The sequence below is a fragment of the Mesoplodon bidens genome, assembly GCF_964165515.1.
Source record: "Mesoplodon bidens genome assembly, chromosome: 1".
Taxonomy (NCBI): Eukaryota; Metazoa; Chordata; class Mammalia; order Artiodactyla; family Ziphiidae; genus Mesoplodon; species Mesoplodon bidens.
This window is the reverse complement of record NC_138176.1, coordinates 30,858,652-30,879,100: the sequence shown is the minus strand read 5'-3', so window position 1 is coordinate 30,879,100 and position 20,449 is coordinate 30,858,652. Positions and strand designations below refer to the sequence as shown.

General features: G+C 41.5%; 1 protein-coding gene across 4 annotated transcripts in view; it reads right to left on the bottom strand.

The window, feature by feature from the left end:
* The window catches only part of HPSE2 (heparanase 2 (inactive)), a gene marked incomplete at its 3' end in the record, with an annotated part of 577,025 nt that overhangs the window by 9,851 nt on the left and 546,725 nt on the right, over window positions 1-20,449 (bottom strand). For all 4 annotated transcript variants that reach the window (XM_081247709.1, XM_081247711.1, XM_081247712.1 and 1 more), the window contains 2 exons: window positions 17,481-17,626; window positions 10,547-10,693 (listed from right to left, as the gene is read on the bottom strand). In XM_081247709.1, the coding sequence (XP_081103835.1) occupies window positions 10,547-10,693; window positions 17,481-17,626 (293 nt within the window). The remainder of the gene's footprint in view (window positions 1-10,546; window positions 10,694-17,480; window positions 17,627-20,449) is intronic.

Genomic DNA, 20,449 nt, shown 5'->3' with positions numbered 1-20,449 from the left:
TGGTCCACAGTTTGGAGCTCCAACCCCTTGTCTGAATGAACCACATCCTGTTGTGGGTTCTCGATGCTTGGCGGCCAAAGAAATACTGATTCAAGGCCCTGGACCTGCTGTAGGGATGAGGTGGATTAGGACTTTTCAGTTCCCTGAGGCTTATGTTTGTCCATCACCTAAACCACAGCCTCTGGAGGATGTGGAGAAAGATGAAGACAAGGATCATTTCTTCTCTGCCCACCAGAACTGCCTATGTATTCTGCTTCCCTGCCCCTCAGTTTAGAATCAACTGCCCAGAAACGTGTTAGCTTTACTCTAAAGTGCTCATTTACCAGGATTTCATCTGGGTCATCTGGAACAGAATGGAAATCTCTGCTTGCAACGAGGGTCCCCAAGTGAGTGGAGCTGGGGTGGGGACACCACAGTATTGATGGACAGCTATGCGGAGAGATTCCAGCTGCTGGGAGTGATCTGGAAGAAAATGTATTCTAGAGCTGAGAGCAAATGAAATCTCTCAGAAAGTAACAGTGAAAATGCTGGATTCCTAAACATCTTGGTTTAAGATGTCAAGTCACTGTAAAATATAAAAGCATTTTATAATCCTCTAATCTTCACAGAGATCTGTACATTACTAATCTGGGAGTTAAAACAAAACAAACAATAAAACCTTTGGGAACCGTACACATCTTTCCACTTAGTCATAGAGAACTCCCAGGGGTTCCTGGCATGTTCGCACCTTTGGCAAAATGGCTTAGTGCCTGAATGAAGAATAGAATCTGGGTGAAATCAAAGATGCAAATCAGCTGGAATCTTGTTCCAGCATTTTCTAGAGGGACAATAGTTCTCAACTTTGGCCACATATTTGAATCATCTGGGGAGCTTTAAAAAATACTGGTGTCTGGGTCCCAGCCCAGAGACTTTGATTTAATTGGTCTGGGGTGCGGCTTGGGCACTGGGGTTTTTAAAGGCCTCCAGGTAATTCAAAGTGCAGCCATGGTTGATCAGCATGAGCTGATGACGAAAGAGTGGGAGTATGTTGGTAGCTGGGGCAGGGGTGGGGGATCAAATAGCTTTCTAACCATTACATTCTGAATTTATTTTGAATAAACAGGTCTTTTCTTACTCTTTTGGAGTACCATGTAAGAGGCCACGTTTTTTAAGCTAAAAAAAAAGATGTGAACTTTTCAAAGGCAAATTTTTTGTTGAATAGTGTAGAGTGAGCACTTCTGCTATTTCTGCAGAACTGCTGCATTTAATGTTTTCCCTGTAGTGAGTACTCTGGTGAGATGGATGAGCTCCTCAATATGGACCAGGGAAGTGTGTGTGTGGCACTTCACAGCAGGAATTCAGAACCAAATCCAATGGAGCATTTGCACAGATAAAAAACTCTGGGGCTTCCCTGGTGGTGCAGTGGTTGAGAGTCCGCCTGCCGATGCAGGGGACACGGGTTCGTGCCCCAGTCCGGGAAGATCCCACATGCCGCAGAGCGGCTAGGCCCATGAGCCATGGCCGCTGAGCCTTCGCGTCCGGAGCCTGTGCTCTGCGCAACGGGAGAGGCCACAACAGTGAGAGGCCCGCGTACCGCAAAAAAAAACCTCTGTATTTCTTTAGCACTGAGAAGGAAAAGTGTGCTTTTCTTCAAAGGCAAGGTTGCTAAAGTCATTTAGATTCCTCTCAGGTCTTGGGCTGTGTCACAGAGAGCTCCCCACAGACAAAGAGCAGTTCAAGCTCTCTTCAGGCAGAAGGCACTAAGGGGGTTAAATATATCATTCAGTACCCTCACTATATTTTCCAGATATGTATATAATTAGTTACTTAGATAATGCTTTATGCATTGCTTATAGTTAATATCTCTTTAGGAACCACCAGAAACCCTCAAATGAGCACAAGGGTGAAAAGAATCCAAACTCCTCTAAGTCTTGTTGAGTAAGTGTACATTGAGTAAAAATTGGAAGGCTTATTTCTCTACGCTTTTACTTCTCCTTATTTTTTCTACAGACTGGCTCTGAGCCTTAAGTATAAGAATTCTTATAAATACATATAGTCATATATGTTTACACTTTCACAGCATCTATTTCAGACTTTCTGAACTGGAACACTAACTTGAACTTTGCTGGTTAGGAGTACCGCCTTCCTGTTCACCTCTGACCATTCGTAAAACTCCCCAGTCCCAGGCATCTCTCCTGCCTCTCCTTGCTCCCAGCCTCTGTGGCTCCTCTGTCCCTCTGAGGGGCTCTGAGGGGCCTTTCAAAAGGCCTGCAGGTGATGTGGTAATATGTGCAACAGCAGGGCCTTTACCTCCAGGAGAAAGAAGTCTCCATCATCTTTTTTTCTGACATTTTAAAACTGGCACCTGAAGCCCTGCAGAGGTTAACAGGTTTCCTCACACACTCTCAGCTTAAAAAGCACTATTGATGGTCCTTAGCTCTTACAGAACATCAAAGCAAATTCCAAACGCATTAAAGAAATGAATAGAACAAATGAAACAAAAAAGAAACTATAAGAAAATAAAGATATATATTTATCTGATTTCAGGAATATAAGTAGATAACCATATAAATGGAAAGAAGGAACCACAAAGCAAAAGATAGATTTAACTGTATAATAAGGGGACACTTCTGTACATCAAGATAATACTCTAAAAATGAAAGAGTTGGAAAAATAGCAAATAAAATGCTGAGGAAAATATTTCAACACATATGATAGGTAGCAAAGGGGAAATTGCCTTATATTAGAAAAAACTTACAAATCATTAATAAAGTGGATAAGAGCCCAATAGAAAAATAAACAAAGGGGATGTAGAAAATTCACAAAAGCAATAAAATGCTAATAGATGCAAAAATTTCAACCTCATTAACTAATACTTAAAGAATACAACTTAACATAATAATACTGTTATTCATTATGAAGTTGGAAAAGATTTTAAAATATTACTGTTCTGTGTTGCTGAGGTAAATTGTAATAACAAAATGTTCACATTTCCTACTCCTTCTCAGACCTCCACAACTAAGCTTGTCTGAGGTAAGAAAATTGAACAGTTAATCATATGAGATAAGTTTATATAACTCAAAGGATTCCAAGGTGAACAGACAGTGAGTGATCAGGGAACCTGCTATTTGAGGAATGGCTGAAGAAGCTGAGAGTGTTTTGCTTGGAGGCTAGAACTCTAAGGGAACACATATTGGAAAATTGTTACAAGGATGGTATAGCTTTACTCTGCTTAATTTTTCTAAAGCAAGGATAGAAATGGGAAGAAAACACCCTTTGGCCACAAGTAAGAAGGATCTTTCCTGCAATAAGACCTGTCTAGTCCTAAAGTGGGCCAACTCATGAGATGAAGAGTCTTATCAAACAGAAGCTGAGGGGCTTTTTGTCAGGGATGTTATAGAAGAAACTTCTAGATCTCTAAGAGTACTTTCAAAATTTTCCTCTATAAAGTCATCTTTTAATAACTTCAGAACTTTTATAGAGTGGTTTATTTTAAGAAGAAACTAATTTAAATGATCCCAGACAAGTGAGGATAATGGAAACCTGCAGGGAGTACATCTGGTCGACCAGAGTTCAAAAACTCCAAGTACCAACTAATATCAGCAGTATAGAACTTGAACACTTAGATGTCTTGAATCTGCTGAGATATATGGAGTAATGGCCCCTTCAGTCCCAGAAGACAGGTCTTCAGGTTTTGTTTCTGAGTGAGAATTCTTGGTATAGAATTCTTAAGGTTAAGGTTTTTCCTAAAGCTCCTTTTACCAGATCTGTCCATGTCCCAAAATAAAGGTGATGCTTCCCGATACCTGTGGTGGGTCAGGTGGTGGCCAGTTCAGCCCTCAGGACTTTTCATACTAGCCAAGCTCTGAATCTGGAGATGAAGTATCATAATGTGGTCTGTTCCAACAGGGACATGAAGATATTTTTAAAGTCTTAGCACCTGGGAGTTACTTCAGTATTTTCAGAACCTCTCTGTTTGGCTAACATCAAATGACACCTCTCTAAAGGCATGCAGTTAGATGCCAATGTTTTCCTTTGATATAGGATTTAATGAGGCTGAAATCAAAGCAAAAGTTGTATCCCAGAGAGATGGAAAAAATAAGCAGTACGTAGAAAAAGAAGAAAAAGATGTTCATTTCTTCACAGAACAGGCAATAAAATTCTTGGTTCCTAGGAGGCTTGAAATTCTTTCAGCTAAAATCACAGCAGCTGAAGGAGAGGCTCATGCAGATATGAAATTTAAACATTTAATATGAAACCTATTAGCCCCAAAGCAGAAATATTCTGCACCTCTCTCATGGCACCACCCACAGTCTGCTTCCTGTTTGTTTTTTTGCTTCTAATAGTAGAGATGAACTTTTTGAGGGCAGAGACCTCAGAATCCCTTTCCCCTCCAAACATCCCTATTAAATATCTCTTGAAGGTCAGGTGATGATGTGGCCTGGCATTAGCACAATCAAGAGACAATCTGATCTGAAACACCACGTTAAACTTTATGTTCAGACTTTTTTCCTAATTTGTCTACTTGGGTTTCCCGAGTTCTTATTAATTATGGGACCACAGTTCATTAAGAATTTAGCCAGATTAATTGCCACTGAAAGTTAGAGCGCTGAAGAGGAAGAGTTATGTCTGGCACAAAGTAGGATCTCAATCAAAGTTGATGAATGGATGAAGATACATACTCTCCAGTTTCCCTGGGAATCCTCCCCTGACAGCATCTGTCCCTCTGAGGGTGGGCTCCATTAGGTTTAGGGGATCTGGCAGTGTCTGTGTGCATGGGGTCAGAATATAAAAGGCTGAGATTGATTTTTAGAGACCTCAAGTTAAACCAACTTACAGGCACTCCTGGTATTTAATAATCCTTTTGTTTGAGAAGAGCATAGAAGAAACAGAAGGGAATTCCCTGATTTTGCTGAAAAAAAAAAAGGTTTTCCCTAAAATTCTGTGATTGGGAAATGGAATCTTAGAAGCAGCTCAAAGAAGAACTTTTATGGAGGATCTGAAATTAGGACTTGTGAAGAAAAGTTAATGGAAAAGGGATGAGTTAGCCTAAAGGAGAGAAAACTGGTGGGTCACCTAATACTTTTCAAATATATTCATAATGTATCATGAATACATAATACATTGTATTCTTAAGCCTAAGATGAAATGAACTCAGACAGTATCATGACAGAGCTCGGCTCTACATAATGTATATTTTTCAATATCATTATAAGTTTACATTACTGGACTCTTAGGGTAGCACAGTGTTGAAGAAAAGTGCAGTGGACTCGGGGTCAGGAGAACTGGATGCTAGGTACTTTCTAGCTCTGTCACTTAATAGTTGTGTGACTCTTGAATGAGTCACTTAGTGCCCTAAAATTCAGTTTCTTTAACTCTGAAATGCTTCATGGTGCTGTTTATTATATATAAAGTCCCAGCCACAGGCATGGTCTGCCCCAGTATTCCTATAAAATTAAATGTTCAGACAGGATTGAAACTGTGGGCACTCCTTCCCTAGAGGTCTTTAGATATAGAGCATCTTCTGGTCCAGATGTCCTAGCTACAGACTGTCTGAGGGCAGGGGAGTGAACCAGACCACCTCAAAGCACTATTCCATCCCAGGGTTCTTAGCATCAGTGCATCAGAATAGAAGAACCAGTGTGATGAAAGTTGTTTCCTTCTTTTCCAATTTTTGGATCGTTTTCTCTCCAAATGGAATTGAATATGACACATAGGGCAGAATGCTGGGATCTGATGAGACATCTGCTCCTGGGTTGACTTTCCCCTACAAAGTGAGTCTTCCTGTTTTTTGATGTAAATTGCCTTGTTTGACCCAACTTTATGTTGCTTCTCTGTTTGCTGAAAGACATTGGAGATATTTATGTCTTGGGTAGAGATGATTCCCTAAAGGACAATGTCCATTGATTTGTGATCACATGAGGCATTGGGCAGATTCTCTCGTAGACGGTAGAGCTGCCCCAAAGGTGCTCTTAGACTTACCTAGAAGGGGAAATATTACTGTCTTAGGTGTGAATGGTTAGTGTTTCCCCAGAAAGGTGTGAAAGCAGTGAAAGTGACAGGGGAGGGACCTACAGCTGGAGATTTTTTGAAAGAGAACTAGCCTGGTATAACTACCACTTTCTCTTGTAGCACCAGTTTCTTTGTGTGGCTTTTTGGTGGCTTGAAGAAGCTACTTTTCTGGTGACCATAGAGACAATAGGCTCCAAAAGTGAAGTGGGTGTGGGGGGAGGGAAATGGAAGAGAATAATAGAATCTTAGACTTTGATGGGAAGCAGTAATCTTTCACCTCCACCTCCCACTGAGTAAGGAATCTTAGAGCACCTCTGAGGTGGCCATGGCCACTCATTCCTTGATTAATAGTCTACCTCCTGAGAAAGCCTGTCCTGTCCTCAGTTAAGCCAGGCATGCCTTTGGAAAATGAGCTCGTTTTGTGGTGAAATCTTTCTCTTTTAAATTGTAGTCCCTGGTTTTCTGTCATTTTACAGGATCCTGGGCCAAATCTGTTTTCTTTCACTTAGCAGCCCTTTGAATATCTGAAGAAAGTCCTCACAACTTACCTTATTTTTCTTGTCTAAATTAAATCTCCCCATTTTCTTCAGCCATCTTTGAAGAATATATATTCCAGACACAGAATACCCTTCTCTGGTACACACTGCAGTTTTCTAAAGGTTTCCCTTCTTCTGTCCCATAGGGTATAGGGCACCCACCTTTTGTCTGGTTCCCAGAGTGAGAACTATCTCTTACATAAGGAATTGAGACTTGAGTGGTGGGTCTTACAACTGGTTCACTCACTGATATTAGAAACAGGAACCTTCACTGTGGACCTGGATGTCTGGACTATGCCTGATGAGTGGCCTCAAAGGTGCTTCTGTACAATACCTAACATCCCTGAGCCCCAAGTTCACATGCAGCTACCCTTTCAGAGATCTGAACTATTTCCAACCCTGATGGCAATTCTAAGAGAAGGAGAATTACCCCATGTTCTCTACTCATCAAAAAAGTTTGCTGGTATCTCCCTAATCTTAAAACCCCAGGCCAAAAGGCCCAACTGGTGGCTTGAATGGCACACTGATCTGCTTTATAGCCTCTTCCTGGTTCCTAAAGACAGAAGCAGTTACAGGTTCCCAGAGCTTTCCATCCTCTTCTGACCTGACATGGCTTCAGGCTACAGCAAGGAATTAGCAGGCACAGAACACAGAATCTGGCCCCAGAGGTTTATAAAAGAGAGAAGGAGACACCAAAGGCTGAAATCACTTCCTAGCATTTCCTTTCATCCTTTCCTGCAGAGTCTGCTGCACCAAAACCACACTCTTCCTGTGATACCCCCATCCCAGAACCACTGAGGGCTCCTGCTCTTATGAACAGTTACTGAGCAGGAGAGTGGGATGTGCCACTGAACATGTGCATGGCAGTCCCTGTCTGGCAGCTTACAGTTAGAGATGGCTCAGCACGTTCTCTCTAGAACGAGAGAGGTGTTAAATTAGAAGGTTAAGCTGTGACAAAGCGAGAGAGAGGCATGGACATATATACACTACCAAACGTAAGGTAGATAGCTAATGGGAAGCAGCCACATAGCACAGGTAGATCAGCTCAGTGCTTTGTGACCGACTGGAGGGGTGGGATAGAGAGAGGGGGAGGGAGGGAGACACAAGAGGGAAGGGATATGGGAACAGATGTATATGTATAACTGATTCACTTTGTTATAAAGCAGAAACTAATACACTATTGTGAAACAATTATACTCCAATAAAGTTGTAAAAAAAATAAAAATAAAAAGAATGTGACAAAGATAAAAGAAACACTACTTAAAAATAAATAAAAATATGAAGTAAAAAAAAAATTAGCAGTAGTTCACAGGAAGAGGAACAGGCTTGGAGAAGTGAGTGAAGGGCCCAGAGTTCCACAGTGAAGTACTGGCAGGAATAGGGCTGCAATCTAGTTCTGTTGACTTCTAATCCAAAACTCTCTTTAATACAATATATGTAAAATCATATGTGTGTGTCTGTATTTATACTTCTGTATGTATGTGTATGCATGGATGTGTGAAATTTTCATTTATAGAAGGCTTCATTTCACCCATATGCTCTAATTTGATTCTCACAATAACCCCACGTGACAGGTAAGGGAGCTGAGGTCACACAGGTAAATGGTAGCCTGGATTCATATCCAGGCTTCCGGGTTCCAGCTCCCTCTTCTTCTAATTGCATAACATTGCTATTTGATTTCAGTGGGTGTTACCAAATTCCTCTCCGGGGCCCCTGTGGAATGAAATTCTCTTTTTCCCTGTCCTTCTCTGACATTGTCAACAAAGCCAGAACATAGCTCCGCACCAAGATGGTGACAAGGTTAGATGCATGAGAGCATAATTGGAAATGCAGCATATCGGTAAGCCAGTGAGAGTCACTTCAGTCACTCTAAAGAGCATGTATAAGCAGGACAGGGGCCAGGGTGTGGTCAGGTTCAAACATCAGAGCTGTGATCCTGGAGGCAGGGACATAGAGTTGGGTAAATAAGGTTAGAGGCCTGTGCCCTTGGTTGATGGAGAAACAAGCTCATAAAATGGTGCCACCCTGGACCATCATTTCCTCATGTTTCATGGTTTTGCATTTATGCAGTTCTTATGTCTTTTTATCATAATCTTAACAAATGCCTTATCCACACATTATCTTAAAAGTCTGAGAAGATGCCACTTTTGAAGAACATTCTTAGAGCAGCTGTTCCCCTCTTTGTCCCCAACCGGCTAGAGTTCTGAGTTGAGGGAAAGGAAGGCAATGGGCATTTACTGAGCGTTTACTATGTATCGGGAACTTTACACAGATGACTTCATTTACTTCTCTTCACAGGAGAAGTGTTACAGTTGAAGAAACTGAGGCTCAGAGAGATGATGTAACTTGCCTCAGGACACAGCCAGCAAGTGGTAGAGCTGGGATTGACACCTCAGCCTGTTAGACTAAGGCATTTGGTCGGTTCCTTCCACGTGGTACACGTGGTCTTCCTGACATTGGGCAGGCTCAGCTCCTAATATCTTGGGTTCTAGAGGACCCTGAACTGTCACAGTCACTGCCGAGGAGTCAGTCCCTTTGCCAGACGTGACTTTGTGAGTCATTACTGAATGGCAGTGGGAGACTTAAACATACGGGCCTCAGAAGATCAGACCAGGATGAGAATTTTAGAGCCGGAAGGGACCTTACCAAATATATAACAACTCTTGAATTTTGCAGATGAGGAAACTGAGGCTTAGGGGTTAAGGTTAAAGGATTTGCCCCGGTTATTTAGTGAACCAGAACCGAGTCTCCTGCCTAGAATGAACACCAGGAACTCAGCACACCAGTCATGAACTACTGGGAAATGGAGAGAGGGGATAAAATGCTCACGGGAGTTCTGCTGGGATAGATAGGATTGAGGGGAAAGAAAAGTGGGAGCAACGTACTTAGAGCCAGAAAAAAGAGCCAGTATGTGAACGAAGACTGAATACAGATCTAGCGTGGGCTAAAGAGGCTCAATAAGTGACTTCCCAGATGGTGTTTTGTTCCCATTGCATACAGTTGGAAACCAAATGCAAGCCACCAAGGTTGCAGTGAAACAGCAAACAATTATAGTGCAAATAGTTGTGGGCAGCTGTGGGAACACAAGCCACCTGCTCCAAGTTTATAGCTTTGTTAAACTTGGTAAACATTAAAATGGAATGGGAGCGCTCCCAGTTTGTACAGCATCCCATACCCTTCCTGGGAGGCCTTCCTCCAGGATGGGGTGGCCTAGAGCTGCTTTCTGTGTTGCCAAAGTCTCTAGAAGAGACTGAGGGAGGTAGAGTATTACAGAGTTTGAAGAGACTACAGAGCCCCCAGAATATAATTTCTCTCCTAATGTTCAGATAAGGAAACTGCGTTCCAGAGAGGTGATGTGCCCAAAACTATAAAGTTAGGGGCAGAACTGACTCTTTTTTTATTCTTACAGTGATTTTATTTTATTTATTTCTCCAGGGTTTTATTTACATTTATTTTTTATTAAATTAAAAATTAATCCAAATTAACCCCAAATTAAATCTTTTAATTAAATCCAAATTTTTAATTCATTAGAACTGACTCCTAATCTCTGAACTTCTGATCCTTTGTCCAGTGCTCCTTCCTTTAAGCCCCACAAGGTTTGTAGATGGAGACAAACAGGGAGTTACAGCATTACAGAATGTTACAGCTGGAATGGATGTGGTTCTTAACTACCACTGTTTTTGGTTGTCACATGACTGGGGGTGCTATTAGCATTTAGTGGGTAGGGACCAAGGATGCTAAGTAGCTTAAAATGTGATCACCCTGCATAATGAAGAATCCTGTGGTCCAGAATCCAAGAGTGTCCTTGTTGAGATATATTTTGTCCATCGTTTGACTTTATGGTTGGGGACTCTAAGCCTAGAGACAGGGAGGGGCTTGACAAGGGTCCTAAAGGGAGTAAGCAGTCCCTGAGTGAATTAGCAGCAGCCTTGGTGCCCTCAGCAAAGCGGCACTCCAGCTCCCTGCACACCCAGCTCCTGCTGCACTCACTCCTAAGCTATTTCCAGGTTGGCACTTACTTGGACTTCAGGCCCTCCTGTCCATAGGGCTGCAGTAGGTACTGGTGCACAAGCTTGTCCCTGAGAGTCCCGGCCAGTTTAATTTTCTTTCTTGATCGGTGCAAGTTGATGATAAAAAGTGTAATGGACCCTCGAACATAGTTGTGGCTGATATCCAGAGAGAGACAGAGAGAAAGAGAGAGAGGGAAAGATGGAAACACAGTGGTCTGTTAGATGCTTCTAGATCATTTACAGGCTGCACGAAACAGGACTACCCCAGGAATGGGCACTTATTTTATGGTTCTTGGCCATCCTAGCCCTTCAAAGACAGGAAGGCCTTGTTACTGTGGTGTCCTGCAAAGAAGATACCCACTTCCCACCACACCCCTTTTGTTTTTGTTTAAATGTATTGCAATAATTTTAGAAAACAAAATATCTTTTTCTGAATATGGAGGTAAAATATGCTGGCTGGAAAAAAAAGAGGAAAAATATAGAGAAACACAGAGAAGAAAAAGAAAAATCCCCCATAATCCAAGTGTCTTAAGATACAATAACATTTTGGTAGACACCCTTCCAGTATTTTTTAGTTTATTAATTCAACAAATATTTACTGAGTTCTTTGACACATACATATATATTTCTCAGTTTTTACATAATTGGGATCACACTGTTCACCAGTTTTTTTAGTTCGTGAACATCTTAAACATGCTGCCATGTTATTGTTATTATATATTCTTTACTTATAAAAGAATATTAAGTTCTTCAATCATAGAAATTTATTTAACTAGGCTCCTCCTTTGGGGACTTATGTTGTTTTTAATTTTTTGCCATTATAAATTATGTGATGCAGACTTCATTTATATAAACTTTTTGCACTTCATGATTATTTCTGATGGATAAAGTGCTGGAAGTTGGAAACACTAGGTCAAAGGGAATGCAGTGTATGATTCCTCACCAAATGGTTCATGCCCAGTTGGTGCCCCTCTCTGTGGGAAGATTTTTTTGTCCCTGCTCTGTTGAACACTAGAGTGATCACATGATTGGCTTTGGTCAATGCAATGTGGGTGGACATGTTAAAACCTCTGGGGCAGAGGCTTTAGTAAGCAGCCCATATTTTGCCATGTCTCTTTTCCCTCTGCCAGAAGACTGACAATGTTCTTGATAGAGGCTGCTCTCTTGACCTGCATCCTGGAATGAGGATGATGTGGAGCAGAGATACAGCTGAGCCATGACAGACAAGTAGTGTGAAAGAGAAATACATTTTCTTATTGAAAGCCATGGAGATTTGGAGGTCCTTCGTTATCAGAGCATAACCTTGTCTACCCTGACTAATATACAGATTTTGATAATATTGATATTATCTAGAAAGCTTGTATCAGTTTGCTCTGATCACCTATGTATGAGAGCACCCATATCCTCATACCCCTAAGAACACTGGATATTAACTTTTTAAGATATCTTTCTCAACCTGAGAGGTGATAATGGGATTTCAATGTTGTATGAATTTGTATTTTTAAAAAATTCACACTGAGGCACAGTATTCTTTTTTCATTTGCCTCTTTGCCATTTCATTTCTTCTTTTGTGAACTATTCATGCCCTTTGCCCATTTTTCTATTGATGTATAAAAACTATTTATTTATTAAAGATAGTGATTCTTTGTTTGCATGTAAATTGCAAATTTTTTCCCAGTTTTCTTTGACTGATTCAGTTTGTTTGCATTGTATTCTGAAGTATAAAAGTTCAAAACTTCTAGGCAGTCAAATTTATTGACCTTTTTGATTTCTACTTTTGCTACTTTACCTACCCCATGATTATATAACTATTCACTGTTTTGGAATCCTTTTAAACCAGCACAGGTTTTAAAAATGGCCCCATCCTGCTTTCAAAGGAGAAATTCAGAGCAACTCTAAGTCAACTGTGCCCACAGGAAAATATCATTCTCTGCAGAAACAGCACACCTCAGCCTCTGGGTCACTCATCTATGCCTCTAAACGTGCTAATTAAGAGTTGAGTGACCAAGGGCCAGTCATTGTGATAACTTGGATTAAAAAAATACAGAATACAGTTTCCAGGTCTCATCCCTTTATTTAATCCATTTGTGATTGGGATCTGGGAATCGATATTAAAAAAAAATCTTTCCAGGATATTTGGCAGATGAGTTTGGTTTGGGAACCACTTGCCTAGAGCAATCCATTAAGGTTAAGAGAAGAATTCCCAGAGTATATCCTTTTGGCTGTGTGTCCGATGATTTTGCTTGCATCTGTAGGAGGGTACATTATTGCATTCAAGGTTTTTTGGATACCTGAGTTAATATTCTGATAAATTATTAAATGACTCTTCTATTTGGTCCCTCCTCCTCTGGTCCTTCTTCTCAGTCCCCTGAAGCATGTGAACTAGCTTTTGGAGCCAATGAGTTAGGTCAGAAGAGAATGCCAATTTATGTGTGCACACTTGTGTCATCAGAGATCTGAAGAAAGATGCTGCTAGCCAATGTTAGCATCTACCAACATTAAAGAACACCAACTAAATTCCATTGGTGGGCTTTAAGCTTAGCTTAGCTGTGTGCAAAACTGAGGAAGACATCATTAACTACAGGCACTGCGGGCTTCAGCGTGTGAGCAAAAGCAGGCATGCATGAGTACCAATTTTCACAGACTGTGGGAAAGCCTTCTGCTAACTCCCATCAAACAACCTTCTCAAAGGCTAGCAGCAGAGGCAGACAGAGCTGCGTGTTTGCATTTAGGAGTTTCTCCTCTGCAGAGCTGGGGCAGAATGAGCCCTTGGAGATGGCAGAGGAGAAGGGAGGGATGTGGGGAAGTGGTGGGTGGGAGGGAGACCTGAAATCACACCACTGCTTTAGGGAAAGCTATCTTTTCAAGCTGCTCAGCAGTGGTCTGATTTCCATTTACACAGTTCCACTGGGGGAGACAAGCCAGTACTGAAAGCCAGCCCAGACACCAACTTGCCGAGGCTCTCACAGAGCTCACGGAGCCTCCTCAGGTAGGAACTGGCATTGAAGACCCCCTTGGTCATCGCTTTCCCTGCTTGGCTGATGGGCAAGGACATTAAGCAGAGGCCTTTGGCTGTGAAGACACATTCTTGGCTGGGGAATACAGCACCAACCTGAAAGTACTAGGTTGAGAATCCAGATTCCTGAAGAATGTACATTCTCTGCGGACAGAAAAATAATCTTGGAGGACTATCTGTTCCCTAAGGAAATGGGGTCTTACTGAAGGTGTGGACTGGAGGCAACTGCTGACCTTCTGATGTTGTCAAGTCCAAGGAGCTTTTGGTTCTCTTAGTTAATGCCCCTTCTGTCTGGTAGAACATCTGTCTTGTTCCATGTCTCACTCATGGTAAGACTTTGTCACCAGCAGAGAATGTATGTATCTGGAGTTCATCTTTCTGGCTGTTCTTTTGCTGCCTGACATCCCTATGTTGCCATGTGGGAGGGGGAGGAAGTGAGTCAGGAGTGGGGACTGGGACTGGAATATCATGGATAGAAGAGGCGAGTGGTGTCATATGGGGAGGTGCATCTTGATTTACGGATGAAAAACAGTCCCTGTTCTAGAAATGTCTCCAGTGAAGCTGGGAGACTAGGAAAGGGAAGGGAGGGTGATGCTTTGAAATTCGTGGCCATTGCCAGTGAAAGTCTATGTGTTTGAAAACTGTGTTGGCCCATTGTCTCCAAATCTAATTCAAAGTTCTTGGGTTCGGTAAAAGTCAGGCCATGTTTTCCCAAACATCTTTTTCCCTAATTTCAAAGCCGCTGTGTATTTTAAGGGAAATTTGATCCACATGTTTCTGATTCATTTACACTTAACTCAACAAAATATTGTTTTGTAAGAGTGATTTGATGTCCAAGAAGCCTCAGGAACCATTTTATGAGTCTTTAAAAAAACTTCTTCTGAAAAACAGGAAGTTGTGCTTTGCCAATAATAAACGAACTTGAACCCCAAAAGGCTCAATTTTGCTTCAGTATCCACCAGGCTCCAATTGGTTCTGAACTTGGCTAAGGACCTCAGCTCCTCCCAGAAACATACATTGTATTAGCAGAATGGTTTATAAAAAGAAGGTTTCCTAGTCAAAACTTATTCGTTCTCTGAAAAAGAAGACTTAGGGTGAGAACTGCTATGCTGCCAGTGTTCTAATTTGTTGGCTCTAGAACAGAAAGCAGAAAAGCACCTGCTAGTGTTGGTATGAGTATCTAACTCTTTATCCTAAATCAGTCATAAAAGACAATGGTCTACTAGGTCAGAAATGACCCAAAGTGTAAGAGATGCCATGAGAGGGAGTGAGGTATCCAAGTAGAGGTTCATGGCTGTCAGGGAGATTGTAAAGGGCATTTCTGTGTTATATAGGACACCAGGCCAAAGATCTCTAAGGATTCTTTCCAAATGTAAAAATCTTTACATCACTAATGTTGCTACTTGCCTATACGTGTGATACCATAGAACCTTTAATTTAATTTGGAATTTAATACGATAATACAAATGCAAATATCTGGCAAGATGCTTGGCACATAGCAAGTGTTCAATACAGATTGGAGTGCAGGAGTTATTTTAAAAGAGCCCTTCTTTGGTTTATTCTACTGGTAAACTTACACTTTCTCACCCAATTCCCTATTTTGAGCAAGGATATATATTTTCAGAGTATTGGTCAAGACTGGACAGTGTGAAGCTAACATGCCCACTCTGTGACATTTCTGTGACCTTGGCCTCTTTGGCCACAAATAAACTAAGTGAACCAGGAGTGCTTCCTCGTGACTGCTGTGGAGGATGAGGGGGCACAGACAGGGCACGTGGCTTCCCACAGAGAAGGAGCAGAGACACTTCTATCTTTGTGCCCACCTATCTAAGGCACCGGACACCCACTGACATGGAGAAGATCTGCAAACTCAGCCAGCTCAGCGTATCCACTGTGGGCTTTCTTCTCTAATAGGAACAAAAAGACCTTCACCCCAGTAATCACTAAGGTCATCTGTGGAATAGATTAGTAAAGTCATTTCTTTCTTTTATGTAACAGGGAGAAAGAGGGATGGAACTGACAGGAGCACAGTGGCACCGTTTCCCCAGAGAGGTTCTGGAGTGACATTCCATAGAAAGCAGAGGAGACCTGGTGATGGAGAGAGAATATTGAATACAGTGAATGATTTGATGCTAGTGAATGGCAGAATTCTTAACCATTCCACCACACCCCTTCCTTCTGGCCAGTGTGGTAACAGCAAAGGGAAAGAGAGCTATAACTGTAAATCATCAGTGATGTCTTAATGCCCTATTTCTGCATTCATTCACTCGCCCATTCATCAAACATTCACTGAGACCTTCCTCAGGCCAGTCACTCTATTGGACACCAAGAATACAAAAATGCATGAGGCACTGGCCCTGAGGGCACGGTATATTCAGAATATTAGTGACAACTTCCTACAAAAATGTCAAAGAACGTCAGGATGAACACTGGGATTAAACAATGTGAGGAGACCTCTGTGAAGACCCTCAAATCCTGCTAAGCCCGTGGCTTGGCTACTGACAATTTCCCCTGTGTCCTCAGACCTGTAGTATAAAGGGCATATACTGATGTGCTTCCCAAAAGAGACAAAAGGTGCCAAGAGTAATTTTTCTCTCTTGAAGCTGGGGGTCCACCTTTTGGGTGGTTACCTCAAGGCCAGGGTGGAGACAAGGAATACAATGTTTCCTTGTGTGGTGATCAGATAACTCCAGCCAAGGCCATAAAGCAGTCACTCTCTGTCAGGTATTGGATTGAGCTTCCTGTTGAGCAAAAGGGACGTTGAAAGCCTCTGGCCTCTGCCCAAACCAGCCTCCGCTCATCCACAATAGGCACTTGTATCTACAGACAAGACAACTGGCCCCTGACCCCCCTATGCTCAGAGTGATTCTTTGAAAAATCTTATCCTGATAAATTAACTGGCTTGGCTCCTCTGTCATCAAGGAAGGGGAAGGAGCGTCTGTTGTAACCTGACCACTGGAGCTCTTTGTGCCTCCACTACCCATGATCAGCTCCTGACAGGCTCACTGGAATGAAGATCTGGCTGGAGGCACTTGCTTCCTTCTCCCTCACTCCCACTCCACACAAGGTTTCTCTGCAGGAAGAGAAAAGTTCTTACTTCCAGAGCTGCCTACTCTGTTCCTTAAATAGAAAGTGATGGAAGAAAGCCATATTTGGTCTGATGGGTTTTGCTTTAGGCTCAGTTTTAAGTTTTTACCTTATGAACCTCACGTTTTAAAATATTTTATCTGCCAAACTTTATTTATTTACTAACTATTTTTCCTATTTTTTAAAAGACAACTCTGGTAACCAGAGCTTCAGATGAAAAAGAGGATAATCATACCTGTTACCGTGCTGATTGTTCAAAGTCCGGCCCCCTAATAAAAGGAAGCCTAGATTTTATTTAGCCTTTAAAATAGCTGGAAAGGTTTTCCAAATACTGAAATAGCTCTAAAGCTGGCCTGACTACTTTTGGGTGCTCTCAGCTTGGGATGCACTGGTATATGGTTAGGTTTCTAGTGGTATAGCTCTCCAAAATGCATCTTAGAGATGTAGACTTATTTCCTCAAGCTCTCCTGGTGTATCTTAGGGACAGATTTTATATCTCTACCCTTGGTTCAGGCATAGGCATACAAATAAGCCTCCTGGACATTACATCAACTGGCTGAGAGAAAATGCTCAGTAAAAATTTGTTGGATGAAGAAGTAAATGAACAAATGGCATGTATTTTTATGAACATTTTATGAATAAATCTTGTAAGTGTGAGAGAGGGGGTTTACTTGGAGAAAAAGCTGTTTATCAGAAATCATTTGAAACCTGCCAAGAGCAGGTAAAGTGAATCCAGAAGTGGTTTTCAATAAGTCTTGAAGGGGTCCCATGTATGAAATTCTCAAAGGGGCCTGAAGCTCCCCAGGGGTGGCTTTCTGTGCCGTCTCTCTGCAGACTTACTTGTGGTGGTTTGTGCAGTGAGCATAAATCCTTAGTTTGTCCCGGATCACTCGGCCTGGCCGTGGCTTCCGCTGGAGCCCAGCCACATGCACAGCCAAGACTTTGGGGCCAATCAGGCGCTTGTAAAGGAGAGAGAGCCAGTAGTCCTGAGGAGAATAGAGAGGCAGAGAGTCAGAGATAGACACACATTCGGGTGTTCTGACTAAACATACAAACACGCAGGCCAGAATCCACTTCTTACCAGGAGTATGGTGAATCAGGACCAGCGAGACCCTAACCCTGTAAGCATGGTCACCCCAATGAAGCACTCATCTTTGGTTCATAATGAAGTGGGCATTATCTAAAGTGGCCTTTGCAACTGGCCAGATGAGGAACTGTCAGTGGGGTGAACCCCGAGTGGCACACAAAGCAAATGAATCAGTTTTTCACATATAAAAGACCAACCAGCTGGGCCTTGAATTTTCAACTTTCTTTTCCTATGACTTTACTTTCATACTGGTTTATGACTCCTGTTTAATTATAGAATGGATGCTTTCCAAACTTTAGGATTGTCACCAATGTGAGAATCCAACATATCATCCTCCACATATTGTCACTCTTAATGTGGTGGGAGGAGGATGAAGTTCCTCCAGACAGGAGACCAGAGTTCTGATTCCAGAGGCGAAAATACAAACAGAAGAATGTCTGCAAACCATGGTGCTAATTCTTGGTCATCCTCAATAATTCTAAACTAAAAACAATGTGGTGCTTTTAAACATTCCAGGGTCCATTTGTAGCTGATTAATAAATAATCTGTAATCCACACAGGTGTTTGAACTTTACAAATGCCTATGTAATGCCACCACCTTAATTTCTACTGTATTTGCTATTATCATGTTTTATTTTTATATTGGATACAAAACATATTTTGTATTTGTTTTGTATTTGCTCTTAAACCCTATTATGGGGTAATGACTTCAGTGTTTATAACTCACCATGTAAATAGGGCCTCCTAATTTGTTTAGGAGCTTCCCCCCTCCCCCCATTGCTGGAATTCAGTGAACATACTCTTCAGTGCAGGCATGCTATTCAAGATCTTAAAGACATCAATCATGTCTTCTCAGCCTTCATCTTTTAATAATCTTTTTTTTCCCCTTTTGTGGTCATCTATAACATCAGCTGCTAAAAAATGTCTGGTGAATTGAATAAATCAGAACAAAGTCCCAGAGCTCGTTTGTCTCCAGAATAGCTCCAAATCTGCCCTGAGCACTAAGCCTTGCCCATTTACCTTAATTAACTTTAAGTGGACTTAGGATGGCTGTTAAATATGGTTTCCTTATATTTAAAATGGCAAATATTTCATCATTGTCAATCATATAGATGAAAAAAAAATTCATTGCTCTTACTTGGCTACAATTTCTGTGTCTTTGATTTGAAGGAATCTTTGTGAAGAGATTAGCACAGTCACAGTATTTCCAGTGGGATGTCCACCTTTTTCTCATTGGTTTGTAACATATCTTTTTTTTTTTTAATTTTTTGCTTTATAACAAATTTAATCAGTTATACATATACATATGTTTCCATATCCCCTCCCTTTTGCGTCTCCCTCCCACCCTCCCTATCCCACCCCTCCAGGCGGTCACAAAGCACCGAGCTGATCTCCCTGTGCTATGCGGCTGCTTCCCACTAGCTATCTACCTTACGTTTGGTAGTGTATTTATGTCCATGCCGCTCTTTCACTTTGTCACAGCTTACCCTTCCCCCTCCCCATATCCTCAAGTCCATTCTCTAGTAGGTCTGTGTCTTTATTCCTGTCTTACCCCTATGTTCTTCATGACATTTTTTTTCTTAAATTCCATATATATGTGTCAGCATACAGTATTTGTCTTTCTCTTTCTGACTTACTTCACTCTGTATGACAGACTCTACATCTATCCACCTCATTACAAATAGCTCAATTTCATTTCTTTTTATGGCTGAGTAATATTCCATTGTATATATGTGCCACATCTTCTTTATCCATTCATCCGATGATGGACACTTAGGTTGTTTCCATCTCCAGGCTATTGTAAATAGGGCTGCTATGAACATTTTGGTACATGTCTCTTTTGGAATTATGGTTTTCTCAGGGTATATGCCCAGTAGTGGGATTGCTGGGTCATATGGTAGTTCTATTTGTAGTTTTTTAAGGAACCTCCATACCGTTCTCCATAGCGGCTGTACCAATTCACATTCCCACCAGCAGTGCAAGAGTGTTCCCTTTTTTCCACACCCTCTCCAGCATTTATTGTTTCTAGATTTTTTGATGATGGCCATTCTGACTGGTGTGAGATGATATCTCATTGTAGTTTTGATTTGCATTTCTCTAATGAGTAAAGATGTTGAGCATCCTTTCATGTGTTTGTTGGCAGTCTGTATATCTTCTGTGGAGAAATGTCTATTTAGGTCTTCTGCCCATTTTTGGATTGGGTTGTTTGTTTTTTTGTTATTGAGCTGCATGAGCTGCTTATAAATTTTGGAGATTAATCCTTTGTCAGTTGCTTCATTTGCAAATATTTTCTCCCATTCTGAGGGTTGTCTTTTGGTCTTGTTTATGGTTTCCTTTGCTGTGCAAAAGCTTTTAAGTTTCATTAGGTCCCATGTGTTTATTTTTGTTTTTATTTCCATTTCTCTAGGAGGTGGGTCAAAAAGGATCTTGCTGTGATTTATGTCATAGAGTGTTCTGCCTATGTTTTCCTCTAAGAGTTTGATAGTGTCTGGCCTTACATTTAGGTCTTTAATCCATTTTGAGCTTATTTTTGTGTATGGTGTTAGGGAGTGATCTAATCTCATACTTTTACATGTCCCTATCCAGTTTTCCCAGCACCACTTATTGAAGAGACTGTCCTTTCTCCACTGTACATTCCTGCCTCCTTTATCAAAGATAAGGTGACCATATGTCCGTGGGTTTAACTCTGGGCTTTCTATCCTGTTCCATTGATCTATCTTTC